This window comes from Balaenoptera borealis (assembly GCF_965194805.1).
Source record: "Balaenoptera borealis genome assembly, chromosome: X".
Lineage (NCBI taxonomy): Eukaryota > Metazoa > Chordata > Mammalia > Artiodactyla > Balaenopteridae > Balaenoptera > Balaenoptera borealis.
In genome coordinates this window covers 12833614-12851153 of record NC_138881.1, presented here as the reverse complement: position 1 = coordinate 12851153, position 17540 = coordinate 12833614, and the positions used below count along the sequence as shown (strand labels likewise).

The following is a 17540-nucleotide window of genomic DNA, read 5'->3' as shown; positions in this document are numbered from 1 at the left end:
AAGTTGCCATCTGACTGTCCAGGACTCTTGACCTCCCATATGTCTTGGAATGTATCCCAATGCCTTCAGTTGCTTTATATTTATTGTATAAATCAATTATAAAATCAGTCGAAAAAGCGTTGTGTTAAGAGCGTCTACACCATCAGGTTAGGAACCAAACCTGGTAATGCTTTTATATATCTCAGAGCCCCCAGCCCAGTTCTGAGCACAGCATCCAATACAGACCTGAAAACTGATTTAAAATGGATTAAATAGGTGAAAATATCCAAACTCTACCCATCAATTCACTTTACGTGGTGACCAGCATACTGTTAGAGTAACTTTGTCAAGTAAGGAGAACTAGCAGCTCCTGCTCAAAAGACCCAAATTTCCGGATGGCTTTTAGGGAAGGGCTTTTAAAGGCAACGTTAGGGGTGAGGGGGACCCCCAACGTAGGGGGTCTGATCAGCTTGTGGACATTCTTCTGATTGACTGGTGGTGAGGTAATTGGGTGGTATTTCTGGAGTCAGCATCATCAACCTTCTGGTTCTAACCAGTGTGGGGTCTGTGTGCTGGTGGGCAGCATGCAGTTAAGTTCTTCCACCTGGTGGCGGTTTCAGTATCTGCTAAACAGCTCAAGGATACGGCTCAGGATATTATCTGTAGCCCTTGAGGAGGAGCTAAAGGTCCTTGACTTTGCTTTATGGCTAAACTATTACTGTCTTGATTGACTGTTTTTCTTTGTTCCTGCATTTTCTCATTTCCCTTATTAAATTTGCTCTTTGGAACTTGGGGAAGGCCTAGAGAGCTAAAGATTTTCTACAAACAAGAGGCAGGGGAAGGTCCCATAGAGTCCTGCTGAGCTTCATTTTTAGAAGATCAAATATGTAAAAATAAGGAGAAGAAAGGAAAACACCCTTCAAGCCGGGGGTGGGGGGGACCAGGAAGACCTACTTTGGGCATGGGAAATCTTTCTCGGGGGGCTTTAACAGTCTGTGGTGCAAATCTCTGGTGGACGGAATCAGAGCAGCACATTTCATTATATATTGAGATTTCTGTACCACGGTAAAAAAAAAAATAGAAGACTATTATCATAAGTCGATTCTGCTGAAAATAAAGGAATCATTATTTAAATGTCAAGAGACAAATAACCAAGAGGGATCATTCACAATAGCTGGGGGGTGAGGGGTGAGTGGGATGAGGAAGGGTGTGAATGTCTCTTAAGGGAGATTGTTAACTTATATCTGGAAAATAGTAGCAGGGTTTCATTAGTGTCTTTTCACTGTAATAATGCCCTTCACATAACCTTTTTCTTTCCCTTCTTGACATCACAGACATGACAATGATGTACTCCAATATGATGAAAACGTATGGGTTCAGTAGCAGACCGTGAAGGTGGGCATTCCCAGGAAGCTTGAAAGCTAAGGCACCTTTTAGTAATAGCCATAAGAAGGTAAAGTAGGACTCCTGTACCTTTGTGTCAAGATAGAAGACCGAAAGAGAAAGTTCAGTTATGAAACTAGCCAGAAGCCCCAGGGCCCCAAACTCAAGGATTTTAAATGATTACAGTAGCGCCCACCCTCCCCCACCCACTTTTGACGGTTTCAGTTACCCGCGGTCAACTACTATCTGAAAATATTAAATGGAAATTTTCAGAAATAAAGAATTCGTAAGTTTTAAAGTGCGTGCCGTTCTCAGTAGCGTGATGAAATCTCGCGATTTCAGCTCTGCTCCCCCGGGACCTGAATCATCCCTTTGGCCAGCATGTCCCACCTGTTAGTCAATTAGTGGCCGCGGTTATAAGATCTGCTGTCGCAGTGCCGCACTGCTGTGTTCAAGTGACGCTGATTTTACTTAATCCTGGCTCCAAAGCGCCAGAGGAGTGATACTGGTGATTCGGAAATGCCAGAGAGAAGACCTAAAGTGCTTCCTTTAAGTAAAAAGGTGAAAGGTCTCAACTTAATAAGGAAAGAAAAAAAATCAGATGCTGAGCAGGCTGAAACCTACGGTAAGACCAAATCTTTTATCGGTGACATTGTGAAGAAAGAAAAAGAAATTCATAACTAGTTTTGCTGTCAAACTGCAAAAGTTATGGCCGCAGTGTGTAAGTGGTTACTTAAAATGGAAAAGGCATTCAATTTGTACAGTAAGATACTCTGACAGACAGACCACATTCACATAACTTTTATTACAGTATTCTGTTATAATTGTTCTATTTTATTATTAGTTATTGCTGTTGATCTCTTACTGTGCTTAATTTATAAATTAAACTTGATCATAGGTATGTATGTATAGGAAAAACATAGTATATATGGGGTTTGGTATTATCCTCGGTTTCAGACATCCACTGGGGGTCTTGGAATGTATCCCCTGCAGATAAGGGGGGAGTACTGTAGAAAGCAACAATCTAATACAAGATCGTGGTTATACTTGAGTTGAAATTGAAAATAGTTAACTGTAAGGAAAAAGGCATCAAGTTATACCTTAGCATCTTTAAAAATTGTCTCTATGTGATACATAGTATATTATTGAATTATGTTATTTAACTTTAGTTTTATATTTGTGTACATAATGGCATGAATTCATTTTCCTGATTTGGATATCAAATGAGAATTGTATCATTTGGATTGAATTATGGACCACCTAACGGTGCCCACTACATAATGAGGTCCCCTAGGGCAGTTCGGACTGACTGTACAGAAACATCTGGGAGCTTGTTAAAAATACAAATTCTTAGGCTGCACTCAGACCTGCTGTACCAGAATCTCTGGGGTAGCTCCTAAGGAACCTGTGTTTTAATAAACTCTCCATTTGATTCTCATACATGCTAAAGATTGAGAACATTGAAACATGAAGGCAAGTGTCACAATTTCCATACTTGCTAATAGCATATTTAATTATCATGATAGTGGTGATATTAAGAAAAGAACAAATATCCAACAATTTTTCAATTCTGTTCAATCTTTACACATGGTACACACCCTCTCTATTTTGCAATCAATCAGAAGATGTGCTTCTGCTATAGGCTGGGAAGTATAATATTAAGAGCAGCATAAACAAAATTACTAATTTGACCTAAATTTCAAGGAAATCTTTTGTTTTCTACCTTGTTCATTTCTAGATAATAGAACAAACAGCACACAAAATACCATTAAGAAGAACTAGCTAAATTACAATGTCTGTGCTTTGCTACATCCCTTAAAAAGAATGAAAATGTTGGCCAACATTTACACTCACTCTCATCAGAACTTCTCATTTCTTCTTCAAGGTTTGTCTTTTTCCCGAAGTGGTTCAATGGAAGATAGGAGTTGCTGAAATGTGGGACGCTTTTCTGGAAGCTAAATAAAAGAAAAACCCAATGGTTTAGTTTATGAGGGTTATGATTAAAAATAAACTATGTAAAATATTTATACCTCAGTCCTAAAACTAGCAACTTTTACAATGTGGAAACACTATAGACATTTCTTCTAAAGAGAAAACAGAGCCCTAAGAATTGGGGAAGAAAAAGTACCTTTATTTGCATAAGATACGACTGCAGACCTTGGAAAACCAAGAGAATTAATGATAGAACCAACCCAAATAATAAAGGAATTCACCAGGAGAGCAGTATATAAAATTAACTGACAAAACCAATAGCCTTCCTATACATGTACAATAACCAATTAGAAGATGTAATGGAAGAGAAAACCCCATTTACAATAGCAACGACACCTCAATAAAATACGAACAGAAATGTACCCCCCGCAAATGAGGAAAACTTTAAAACGCTGCTGAAAAATACAAACGTAGGCTTGAACACATAGAAAAAAACATTGCTTGTCCTTGAATAGGACACACCAATACCATAAAGATGGTGAATTTCCCAAGTTAAAATACAAACCAAATACAATCTCCTCCAAAATATGAACAAGCTGGTTTCAAGCTGAACAAATTGATTCTCTAGTTTGTGGATTTTTAAATAGGCAAAATAGCTAAGAAAACTATAAAGAAAGATGAGCAATGAGGGGGTGCTAGCCTACCTAGTAGTAAAACATGTTAAATACAGCAGAAACTAATACAACATTGTAAATCACTATACTCCAATAAAAATTAATTTTAAAAAATTAGACATTAAAAAAAGTGTTATAAAGTCTCTGTAATTAAAACAATGCAGTGCTAACACATGAATAGAGACCAGAGAACAGAAGAGAAAGTCCCAAAATGAACCCAAATACATATGGAAATTTACTATCCTGTTACTGGGTATTTTGACACCATTCGATAGAATCTTATTGCTGGGGACAACATAGTCTTTTAATAAATGGTGCCTCAACAACTGTAGCCATTTAGAAAACGAAATCTTTGGATCCATACTTTTTATTCCATATACCAAAACAAACAGACTAGATCAGACACTTAAATGTAAAAGAATGAAACCATAAAAGTACTAGAGGAAAATCTGAGTGACCGCCTTTGCAATCTGGGTGTGGGAAAGCCTATCTAACTATAACTCAGTTTCCAGAAGCAAAAAAAGCAAATAATGATGTAGTCAACTGTATTTTTTTAAAAGAAAGTTTTGCATGGCAAAAAACATCATAAACTAAATCAAAGATAAGTGACAAACTGGGAGAAAATAATTACAATTTATGTCAGAGATAGAGTATTAATCTCCTGAATTTATAAAGGGATCTTTAAAATTGAGGTGGGGGGAACAAAAACCTTATAGAAAAAGGGAAAAGACATGACATATAATTCTCAGAAAGATATACAAATGCTCTTCAAAATATGCCTCACTCATAATGAAAGATGTACCTAGGAAAGCTGCACTAAAATGCCATTTCTCATCTATCAGATTGGCAGGAATTCAGAAGCTTGACAATGGTCTGTGTTGCTAGAGGGCCATTGCCTGTGGAGAGGAATTTGTATGCTCTTTTTTTTTTTTTTTTGTAAGAAAGAAAGGGAAACAAAACCACACACCTATACAGACATGTTCATTTTTGTACAAAGAAATACGGGAAAGCTAAACTGGAATCTAATGAAAATTGTGAATTTTCTCCCCAAAATTGTGGAATAAAATATCAAAAAGAAGGGAGACTAAAATGTACAAAACACTCACTATAAGCAGAACCTTCAGCTGGGGACTGCCCCCGTGCAAACCCCCCTCAGTGGATTCTGCCCCAATTCTCACACTTTTACGGATCAACTGTAGGAAGAAGGCAGTTCCTTCCTGTTCAGGGCCCCCTGCCCATCTGACGGTGCAGGCACATTCCCAGGAGCTGGAGTGGGGAGGGCCAGGGAGGGTCCCAGCTTCAACTCAGACACCCTTGTCTGCTCCTCTTCTCCATCGGGCAGGTGACAGCAGTGAGTCTGCCTGGTGTGGGCAGTGCCAGGTCTCTAACCCTCTTCTGACCCAGTCTGACCCTCTAGCGCCGCCTAAGGCTCTCAGCCCCTTTACATTTGGGGTAAAAAAGAGTGGGGGAGCCTTAGATAGTATTTCAAGTGACATTGGGTGGGAAGTCACCAAGTGCCCATATTCCAAGAAGAATTTAAGCTAAAAGATAAAATGTTACGTGATGCAGTCAGTAACTCTTCCAAAGTGGAATTCTAGGCTCCAACACAAGAGATGAGGAACTCTTTAAATCCTGTGCAGTCATTTATTCCTAGCACCAGCATAGTGCCTGGTGCACAGCTGCTCTATTAATATGTAACAACAACGACAACCACTTAGAGCACTTACTGTATACCGGGCACTGTTCTAAGGACTTTATAAAATTAACTCATTCAATCCACACAATAATCCCGTCAGTTAAGTACTATTTTATAGTGAAGCACAGAGACGTTAGGAGGCTTATGCAAGGTCCCACAGCTAGCATTCAACCCAGAGCTGGCATTCTGGCTCCAGAGTCCACATGCTTAACCACGACACTGATCTGTCTTTTACGAGTGAATGAATGAATGCGTGAACGCGTGACGGCAGCACTAGGCCCGTTTGTCAATGAGGCTACGCCGTATAATGGCTATGGGCTGCGGGCTCTTAGATGAATGTTCTTAGAAGTCTCCTATTATCACATCACTCGCAAATGTCCTCAGGGGCTCCGTGTTGCCTATAGAAAGCCAAACTCACACTCCTCTCCTTGTCATTCAGGCTACAGACTCTGGACCAGACATACTCTTCCAAACTCATTTCCAGCCCTTCCAACCACAGCTCCAGCCAAGCACGCAGTGCTCATTCCTGCGTCCCCACCTGTGCTTGTGCTGGTCGCTCACACCTGGACACCCTTGAACTGTGTCTCCACCCACATAGTTGGGGAAGCTCTGTAGAGCTTTCCAGACCTGGCTCAGATAACGATGCGTTCCGGAAGCTGGGCTCCCTCTCCTCCGGGCTCTTCCTGTACTTACTTGTCTATGTTTCTAATTTGCACATATAATTATAAGCTACTTGCTGTTTTCAGTCCCACAAAAAAAGATACTCTTATTCTCTCCCTGCATGGAAGGCTTTTATTCAGCACTTGGGAGACAGGGGAAGGGAGAACAGACTGGTGTCCATTCTGTGCTCTCTACACGTGTTACTTGTTCTCTGTTACACGTTTTCTCCTTGAGGAGAGACCCTCTAGTGTTGTGGTTGAGAACAGGGCCTCTGACACTAGCCAGCCTGCCTCTTACTAGCTGTGTGAGCTTGGGCGAGTCACTTAACCTCTCTGGGTATCTGTTTCCGCTTCTGTTCGTTTAGCCATGATAAGAGTAACCTACTCATAGTGTGTTTCCTGTTGAATAAATGAGTTAATATTCGTAAAGTCCTTAGAACACTGCTGATATAAGTTGTTTGTTAAGTTGTTGGCGCCTACAGTGCTGGTTTCTGATCACCAACACCTGAGGGCAGGGGCCCAGGGCCATTTCCACCTGCTCTGTAGGAGGTGCCCCCCCCTCCCCCACCCCCACCCCGCCCGCCCCAAAAACGCTTCTTCCGGTGGTGACGTAGCCAGTAGCCCGGATGCGCCGGCGCCCTGCCCGCTCCCCGCAGTGGAGCACTCGCCTCATGCCAGCAGCGGTACATGACCTGGTAGACGGTGTCCGACGCCAGCTGGGGCCGGTAGAGCCGGTGGCCCTGGGAGACCTTCACGACCACCTGCGAGTTGTCGTACAAGTCATAGGGCTGCTTCCCCAGGCTGAACACTTCCCACATCAGGATCCCTGCACCATGGGGAGGGCGGCGGCGGACAGAGGAGAGAGAGCCAGAGTCAAAAGGTACAGTTTGCCGAACGAGCTTCACACGCCAGGTCAGGAAGGCTCTGGGTCGGAGCCGGGATCCCTGGGGGATGAGTCCAAGCATGAAGGACGGGGTAGGGACGGCGGGCCTGGACCCTAGCTTCCGGAGCCCAGGCTCTCCTCTCACTGTTCCCTGAGACCCGGACGCCCGTTCTCGCCGGGAAACGGGGAACCGGCCAGGGCCGCTGCAGGGGGAGCTCCCTGGGGTCAAGGCCCTTGGGCTGCTTCAGACAGGCGGCTGAGGCCTGGTCCAGCCCTTAGGAGTGACGGATGGAAGTCCTCGCCCTTTCCCTCTGACTTGGCAACAATTTCATTGCACCATCAGATTACCTTTCGGTGGAAATTTAAGATAAAATCGTGGGCAACGTTCCTCCTTTTCTATTGCCACAGTGTTCTAGAATACTTTGTGGGTCAGGTGTCCTTTCAAGAATCTGATTAAAATCATTGGCTTTTCCTCGGGGAAGTGAATGCACAGCATTTTCGGGCTCCTCTTCTGGAAGTTCACAGGGTATTTTCTGGAAGTATCCAGAGTATGGTGGACTCCAGGTTAAGAAACCGAATTCTGGTCATGGTGGTCAAGAGGGTTGCATTTGGGGCCAGTCAGACGTGCCTTTTGAGGCCCAGGTTTGCCACTTACAGGCTGGGCAACTTTCTTAGCCCTTCTCAGCTCTGCTTGCCTTCTGTAATATGCGGGTATCTGCACATCACAGAGTTGTCGTGACGATTGAATAGGATAAAACACGGGCAGCATTTAGAAGGGCGCTGGAGACATTTTAAATGCTCTCTAAATGGTGACCATTGTGATGTTGTACTGGCCAAGCCAGAGAATTCCAGCACTCAGCCAGCTTCAAAAGCTTGGAAAACTAGAAATATGTAAGAAGGGAGAAAATTGTTCTAGAACCATAACTGAAGTACTAACTTCAAAACTTCTTTGACTTTTAGGGCTACAGATATTTTGTAAAATATTTACAGTAAGGCAGTGTTACAAGTTATGGCGGCTGTGTGTTTTTTTTAAACAAATATTCTAAAACAACCATCCAAAAACGTGTTGCCCCTTTCACAATTGTCTCTTTGGAAGGCTAACCACTTATCTCAAGAATAATATCATTGCTTAAAATATCTGTGGGACTCCTCTTTGAGAATTGCTTTCAGAGGTCCTGGTTTATTTTGAGTATCTTCACTGGGGACAAATTATTTAAGAATGAATTTAGTTCTTGGAAACAGCCAGCAAATATTTGGAGCCAAATTCTGGCACATAAGGTAAGCAGTCGACCTGGGTAATGCAATTTTTTGGTCAAAACTCAGCTGTGACTATTGAGTAAGGATACCGATTTTTAAAAATATCTCTCATAAGGCATATCAGTTGACACAAAGAGATTGAAACTAATTCTGACAAGTTCATCAGCACAAAATGACATCAAGTATTCGCCAAAATGCTCTCTGTGGTTTTTCCTTTTTCTGTATACATTGGATTATTATTTTTTTTTTACAATGAACAATACCAATTTTACAAAAGGAATAATTATTTTTAATAATTGCCCCATAGAAAAATAAACAGCTAACTACATTTTCCTTTCTTCAGGCTGTCATGTAGAAAGTCAGATTGTGCTTATGGGCTAAGACAGGCATGAAATAGTTCTCAGTTGTATTTAATAGATTCCGTAGCCTTATGATAATTTGGAATATTTATCCTGAGCTCATCTGACAGTGATTTTAAACAAGCCTGACATTCCTCCCAATGTAGAAAAATACCAGAAAATCTACAGAATCACAATTTAAGAATTGTCTCTGTTTTCTAATTACGTTTACTAAATTTCAATATAAATCTTTCAATAAAATAGGGGTCAGCATACTCTTTCTATAAAGGGCCACAAAGTAAGTTTTGTAGGCTTTGAGGGTCATGCAGCCTCTGTGGCAACTACTGTTGCAAGCACAAAAGCAACCACAGACAGTACATAAACCATATGTACAAAGGACGTGGCTGTGCTCCGATCAAACTTTCCTTACAGAAACAGGCCACTGGAATTGGTCCTGCGCCATGGTCTGCTGACCCCTGACCTAAATGATGAATTTTAACAAGGACACTAGTTGAAGTTGGGATGGGCCGGAGAAAGTGCTGAGTCATGTTTGGTATTTACACCAGGCATGCCCCCCAAATTGGTCAGTTCAGAAGGGAATGATTATCACCCCGCTTCCGTGCAGAAAGTCGATGACTGCATTTTAAGCCCTTCAACGTTTTGTACCTCATGCAAACTGGGTTTTAGTTTTCAGTGACTCCTTTTTGAAAACTGAAATCTTCAGTGGGAAAGCTTTTATCCCTTTTGATTTTATGAGAAGGTGCTAGCAGGATGCCAATTATACAATACGTGGCAGACATCCTAACACCAACACAAGAAAGGGTCACCATCATCTTCTTCAATCCCTTGCTTGTCTCTGGCCGTACATGTAATTTTGTAAGTGCTCAGAGCTTTTGCTGAAAATGGGTGTTGCTGCTCTTGTGGTTTCCTGTTGTGGAAGCCAGCTTATGAAATGGGGCTGGGTCCCACGTGGCCACATTCTTACCGAACGCCCATACGTCTGACTTGCTGCTGTATTTGAAGTAGTGAAACACCTCTGGGGCTGACCACTTGACGGGAAACTTTGTTCCTACCGAACTGACATACTGGTCATCAAGAACATACCTGCAGAGGAAAACATCAACACAGTCCTTCAGCCAAGTATGCAGGACATACAGCCGTCCGGTCTCAGCTGAGGGCCTTGGTTTTCCGGATCTTTTGCTTCCTTTCAGTGTGTGAGCTTAGCTAGAGGCTGCTTATGACTTGTAAGCATTTAAAAAAAAATGATCTCTAACTTTGAAAATACCAAAATCTGAATGCAAAATATTTGGTGAATAGAAAGAAACACAAACAAGTAAAAGTAAAATCACTCCGAATCCCACCCCAAAGATAACCTGTCATGCTACCACTCAAGATACATTTTTGCTTGTACTTTCCAATCTTTTTTTCTATATATACTTTGAACAAAATTGGGTTTCTGTTGTATTGAGGTTTGCTTTTATTTTTCTTTTACGGGCATATCAAGAACATTTTCCCCATGGTTACATTCTCTTCTACAGCATCATGTTTAATGGCTGATTAGTCTTCCTTCTTATGGATTAACGTAATTTGTTTAACCGTGTAAGTTACTTCTAATCTTTTGCTATTGTAAACAATGATGGACAGCAATAATATCCTATGAAGTTATCAAGACCATAAAAGTATATGCTCAAGATATGCAGTACACTTTTGTTTATAATAATGATAAAAATGCAATCAACCTCAATGTCCCCAGGCTGAGGAGTGATTAAATATAATATGGCACATTAATAGAATAGTATGCAGCCATGAAAAAAGAGATCACTCTACACTGACCAAAATAAAAAGATGCCTATGGTTTATGGTTAGTGCAAAAGCATGTATAGGTAATGTGATTCCATTTTTGTGGGGACAAACAGTAAATGTCCATATTTGTGTACACTTAGGAATCAGGTTTGAAAGGACATCCACCAAATGTGTCAGCCATAGTTACTCCTAGTGCTGAAAATAAGAGGAATGGGTGGGGGGGTAGATTCTACTTTTTGCTTTATACACTATTGCTATATTTCTTACAATAAGCATATATTATTTGTATAATTAATCAAGGAGAAGCCCACAAAAAAACACATAAATAATGACTACTAACTCAAGAAAAGAGAAAAATGAAAATGATGGAGACTGAAACTTTGGATATAATTTATAGGAAAACTTCACACACAAAAATGTGTTAGAGATGTTTATTGTAATTTAAAATAGCTGAAAAAGCTGGTGTGGCAAATCATTCTGGGAAATATTAATAATAGTAATAATAAATAATGCTTCCATAAGATTACATATAGCACCTTCCATACTTCCCTCCCAAGCCCCCTCAGCTCTTCAGACACCACCAGACACTCAGAAACAACGCTGACACCCCTGACTGGGCTCTGCTCACGACCTAAACCTTCCTTCACATCATCAGGACCAAGTTCAATCACAGGCATCTGACTAATGTGACCCCAGAGCTTCATGACCAACAGGGCCTGGTGCATGGCCTCCAGGATCCCTTATTTAGAACAAGACCTGCAGCCCCCTTTTCCTAAGTTACAAAGAACTTGACAGTATATTCCCTGGATGCTGGCATAACAGCCAGTATTTCTGCTTTGAGAACAAAGTGGGATCAGTTCCCTTGGCCTGGGAGCTTCTCCCTGCCCTGAGGAGCTGTGAGCAGCTTTTTCTCTTGAGCTCAGGCGAGCTGCACATTTGGAGTGTGGGCGTAGGAGAGCAAGTGTATGGTCGGAGGAGGATGGCAGGGAGCACACAGCTAAAGGGACACCTGCCAACATTGAGGGGTCCCAGAAGAGGAGCAGCTTGTCGTAATGAAATTTGGAGAAGACTTAAAAAAAAAATAGATCTTCCTATGGTGTTTTAGGGCCATGTTGGCTAAACATAGAGCTGGCTTTCGTCACCTCTTCAGATCGCTTTGAAACGGCGTTATCTCTCCTCAGAACGGCATGCGTTTATGTTGAGTGGGCACAACTTTATAGCTGTATTTTGTCTCAATGGCAGGGACATCTACTTGCCCTGTAGACTAAACCATGGGCAGTTTGAGGGCAGGGACTATCCCATACATTTCAGTATCTCTCATAAGGCCTAGGCATTTAGTAGGCACTCAATAAATGTTTGTTGAATGGAAAGGTTACCATGCATGTCTTCATTTCCTATGTAAAACCATGAAAATCGACTCTGAGGCTTACATAGTATAAGGATTCAGAATTCAGGAAATGGAAGACTCTTCTTAAACTGCTGTCATACTCAAACTAATTTCTCAAATCCTGAAGTGTTGCTAGAATGCTCACCAAGAGAATCTGAGTCTACTGCCTTACCTGATGATACAGGGAGTTTAATAAAATGACAAGAAAATTTTTCTTAGTGTTAATTCTCTGTCCATTTGAACATATAGTATTAAGAGGAAACAACCAGAAGGGGTAAAGGAGCCATAATACACACATACACTCACTCAATCAAGGCTTTTTAAACTTTTCTGGGTTTTTTTCTGGCTGTAACATGTTATATTTGAATATTTAGGATTTTCATGGAATTTATTCTTAAGTTTAGAAAATATTTATCAAGGTGTTGAAAGAACTAAAAAGGACTTGGGGCAATTTCTGAAGAACAATCGCATCTTATAGGTGGAGAAATGAGGTGGGCAGAGGTAGAGTGGGGGAGGGGATCCCGGTTTCTAAGCCCCTGGTTCAGAGCAGGTTCTATATCCCCATGTTGCTGTGAATGGAAATCCCTCTTGCATCGGTTGCCCCTTTGGAATTGGCTTACCTCGTCATCCCAAAGTCAGAAACCTTCACAGAGAGGTCACTGTCTACCAAGCAGTTCCGAGCAGCCTTTAGAGGGAAAGCAGAATTACCAAGTAGTAAAAGTGACCAAGAATCCCCTGACATCAAAATCAGACATTTTCCTTTTCTTTGGCAGAGTTCTCAGCAAAATCTAAGATTGCCTATCACAACCCCAAATGCTGTATTTCAAAGGAAATATCTAGAGTATAGGAGTTGTCTTTTTTCCTTCGCAATTTTTAATTTTTCAGAATGAAAATGTGCTCCCATAAGTATTTTGCCTCAAGCATCCATCCTTGTCAAACAGCATGAAAGGTATTAGATATTAAACACAGAACATGAGCTCATCAGTGAGAAGGGAAAAATCATGTCTAGGGGTTCCCTCTCCACACTGCTAGGGCACCGTGCGTTAACAGGCGCTTTGAAGGCATAACTGTTGCACTGAGGATCCCAAGTACACTGGCCTTGTGTGCATGGCAGGTTTGCTGTTCAGCACAAGAAAATCTTAAAGATCAATCAGTACCAGTGCAAACCAAGCAGAACACTCTCCACGCCCACCCTGACCCAAAGACACACAGAAATTTCATTTCTTGTATTTTTGGTTATCGTACTAAACAACTCTTTTAGCACTAAACCCTTCCTGGAGTAAAGGTAACCTTGGGTTAAATGGTTCTGGGAAACACTAAAGTGACCAGAGTCTTTCCTTTCCATCTGTTTTCCTTTATACCACAACCTAACTACATAGATCTTGATGGCTACTTTTACTCTATTCTTTCTATACTTCAAGTATTTTATTGTGAAATTGTGATTTTGATTACAAAAATGTCATGCACGTCACAAGTGAGCAAAGTATAAGTGAAGATGCCCTCCTTGCCGTCCCTCCCAATGGCCCCATCGCTGGAGGAGGGAGCTGGGGATTGCTTTCTTTCCTTACCAAGTCCCGGTGTATGAACTGGTGGCTCTCCAAGAAGGCCATGCCTTCACAAACATCATAGCACATTTCTAAGAGCTGGGAGGGCTCAAGTCTTTTCCCATGACTCTTCAGGTAACTCAGCAAGCAGCCATTGGTTATATATTCAGTCACTATGTATATAGGGTATCTCTTTGAACACACTCCGTAGAATTTCACCAGCTTGGGATGGTTGAGTTTCCTGGAAACAACAGATGTTCAGAGTTCAATACTGAATTTCCCTACTCCATTTTCCAGATGTCCTGAAAAAGAATCACTGTCAGATTTTTGTGTGTTTTAATTTCCCCCCTTCTACTGGAACGGAGGAAGAGTCTGATTCTGGGAGCATTAGCCTTTGGAAGCAGAAAAATGCTGCCTCCTATTGGATCTTGACAACGTCAGCAGCCATTAAGCTGCTCTGGGTGCTTGTCCAACTTTCCTACAGAGAATCAGGGAAGCAGTGGTCTGTTGCCTCAGAAATCCTGCTTAGTCTCGTGGCATCTTGAGAACTTCCATGGCTGATTTGGAGGAAGCTATACCCTAGGAGAAGTCACTTCCCTTTTAAAGCATCCAACTTTCATGTCTAAACATTTCATTAAAAAAAAAAATAGAGGAGGCTTCCCTGGTGGCGCAGTGGTTGAGAATCTGCCTGCTAATACAGGGGACACGGGTTCGAGCCCTGGTCTGGGAAGATCCCACATGCCACGGAGCAACTGGCCCCGTGAGCCACAACTACTGAGCCTGCGCATCTGGAGCCTGTGCTCCGCAACAAGAGAGGCCGCGATAGTGAGAGGCCCGCGCACCGCGATGAAGAGTGGCCCCCGCTTGCCACAACTAGAGAAAGCCCTCGCACAGAAACGAAGACCCAACACAGCCAAAAATAAATAAATTAAAAAAAAAAAAAATAGAATATGAAGGGCATAGGTAAAATGAAAATAGTTGCCATGTTAGAGAAATGAGATTAGTTCTGATTTTCCTTTCTTTTTTAAAAATTTTCATTTTGCATTATTGTGACGTTATTTTTTGGATGATAAATTTAGAAAATAATAACCACGTGACATAGCACTTCTAGTAGGTCATGACAGCTATTATGATGTTCATCAACTAGTCCTTATGTAATTGATCTATTCTTACCAATTTACAGGATGATTTTTTTTTCTTTTCCATTATGGTTTATTACAGGATATTGAATATAGTTTCCTGTGCTATACAATAGGACCTTGTTGTTTATCCATTCTATATATAATAATTTGCATCTGCTAACCCCAAACTTCCAATCCATCCCTCTCCCACCCCGCTTCCCCTTGTCAACCACAAGTCTGTTCTCTATGTCTGTGAGTCTGTTTCTGTTTTGTAGATAAGTTCATTTGTGTCATATTTTAGATTCCACATATAAGTGATATCATATGGTATTTGTCTTTCTGTGTCTGACTTACTTCACTTAGTATGATAATCTCTGGGGCCATCCATGTTGCTGCAAATGGCATTATTTCATTCTTTTTTTATGGCTGAGTAATATTGCATTGTATATATGTTCCACAGCTTCTTTATCCATTCATCAGTCGATGGACACTTAGGTTGCTTCCATGTCTTGGCTATTGTAAATAGTGCTGCTATAGATGAACTTATTTGCAAAGCAGAAATAGAGTCACAGATGTAGAAAACAAACTTATGGTTTCCAAGGGGGGAAGGGGGGGTGGGATGAACTGGGAGATTGGGACTGACATATATACACTACTGTATATAAAATAGGTAACTAATGAGAACCTACTGTATAGCACAGGGAACTCTACTCAGTGCTCTGCGGTGACCTAAATTGTAAGGAAATCTAAAAAGGAGGGAATATATGTATATGTATAACTGATTCACTTTGCTGTACAGCAGAAACTAACACAACATTGTAAAGCAGCTATACTCCAATAAAAAAATAGTGCTGCTATGAACATAGAGGTGCATGTATCTTTTCGAATTATAGTTTTGTCTAGGTATATGCCCAGGAGTGGGATTGCAGGGTCATATGGTAGCTCTATTTTTAGTTTTTTGAGGAACCTCCACACTGTTTTTCATAGTGGCTGCACCAATTTACATTCCCACCAACAGTGTAGGAGGGTTCCCTTCTCTCCACACCCTCTCCAGCATTTGTTATTTGTAGATTTTTTTGGTGATGGCCATTCTGACTCGTGTGGGGTGGTACCTCATAGTTTTGATTTGCGTTTCTCTAAAAATTGATGATGAGCGTTACAGGATGATTCTTTAATGTTCAGATGTATAAAGTAAATTAAATTTAACATGTCAACTTGACAATTTTTTTAACAGATGAGGATTTATTAAATATTTAGTTATTTTCTTCCTCCTTAGCTTAACTATAGGGACATGCGTTATCATGTTACTCAAGGCGATGAGCTGGGTTATGCATATTTGAGCAGTTTTAGGACCTGCATTGCTCCCTTCAAAGGGAAGGCTTGTGGTGGGACCAAGGTCTATCACCCAATAAAAGGTGTTCCTTGAGCAAATTCAGTCACTGCCCAGCGGGCACGTGGTAGGAATACCATGTCAATTGACACTTCCCACATTTCAGGCCTCCGTTTGACCGTTACATTTGAGATTTAACAGTTTCCCCTGATGATACAGTTCGGACTCTTTCTCTATGACTAGGTGATTTGTTAATGACTTTTTAGGATTCTGTAGGATTACCAGCCCTCTAATAGCAAAAAATATCTTTTAAAGTTACACCATGACACAGGGGTTACACCATGACCCTAAGGGAGTTTCTGTCGGATTTTTCTGTTCGGACATCAAGGACCCCTTCCCCAGTTTTATGACAGTACAATTGCCAGAGACAGGAGGAGCTACATAATTTGCAGGGATCAGTGCAAAGTGAAAATGCAGGGATCCTTGTGTAAGAATTATTAAGAATTTCAATGGTGACAGCACAGCATTAAACCAAGCACGGAGCCCTTCTAAGTGCAGGAGCCCTCGACACTGTGCAGGTTGTGTGCCCGTGAAGCCAGCCCCAGCCAAAGGCTTCTGTTTGCATAGTACCTCTGCTTCCAGACAATTCGGCAATTGCAGTAAAAGTGGTTATTCTGACTCTCCGGGTACCTTTGGTCTTCATAAAAGAATGACTAAGGAAATGGACATTTGAAGGTCTGCTAGGTTTGCATCTCTGCTGTGCCACTTTTAACTAACTTGGTGACCTTGGGCTAGTTATTTAACATTTCTGTGCTTTAGTTTCCTACCAAACACAACAATGTTTTCCTACCAAAGACAACAATGGTACATCCCTCATAGCCTTCTTATGAGGATTGAATGCATTAATGTTTATAAAGCACTCAGAGAGATGCCTGTAAACACTGTATATAAGTGTTTAAGTAAATTTTTAAAAAATGTTATTCCTCTGTAGCAGGCTAGGATTTATGGTTTCAAGTGTCTTTGACCAAAGGCCTGCTATAGCATTGTTTTTCATACCATGCTGATTGGTTCCTTAAAGTAGGATGACCAGCTCACTGTCCCAGTTTGCCTGGGACTGAGGGGTTTCCCAGCATGTGAGACTTTCAGTGCTGAAACCAGGAAAGTCCCAGGCAAAAATGGATGGTTGGTCACCCTTCAAAGTCTGATTCACCATGTTGACAAGAGGTATAATCATTAAAAGAGTTCTTTGTACTTACATACATATGAGAGAGAGAGAGAGAGAGAGAGAGAGAGAGAGAGAACACATATGAATTGCCAAGAGTTGAGAGCTGCGCTTGGAGCTGAGGCCCATTAGGAAGGGTATCTTCATTTATCAGATGAGGAAAGAAGTAGGGTGAGAAAAGGATTTTTACCACACTGTGTTGGGATATTGTCTGTAGGGCGTTAGTTTTCAGTAGTGCCTTAGTCCTGGCCACTAGAAGCTCGTGCCCTTGGGCATGTGCTTTACAGGGCCCCACTCTGTTCCTCATTCCACCGCGTACCTCCCCACAGGAC

General features: G+C 41.5%; 1 protein-coding gene across 6 annotated transcripts in view; it reads right to left on the bottom strand.

Annotated features, from left to right (window-relative positions):
* Window positions 1-3115: 3115 nt before the first annotated feature.
* The window catches only part of BMX (BMX non-receptor tyrosine kinase), a 52420-nt gene continuing 37995 nt past the window's right edge, over window positions 3116-17540 (bottom strand). For 5 of the 6 annotated variants that reach the window (XM_082375693.1, XM_082375696.1, XM_082375697.1 and 2 more), the window contains 5 exons: window positions 13560-13776; window positions 12612-12676; window positions 9787-9905; window positions 6992-7149; window positions 3116-3317 (listed from right to left, as the gene is read on the bottom strand). In XM_082375693.1, the coding sequence (XP_082231819.1) occupies window positions 3243-3317; window positions 6992-7149; window positions 9787-9905; window positions 12612-12676; window positions 13560-13776 (634 nt within the window). In that variant the 3' untranslated portion in view covers window positions 3116-3242. Of the gene's footprint in view, window positions 3318-6991; window positions 7268-9786; window positions 9906-12611; window positions 12677-13559; window positions 13777-17540 lie in introns of those variants that run through there. The other variant, XM_082375698.1, reaches the window with a different exon arrangement.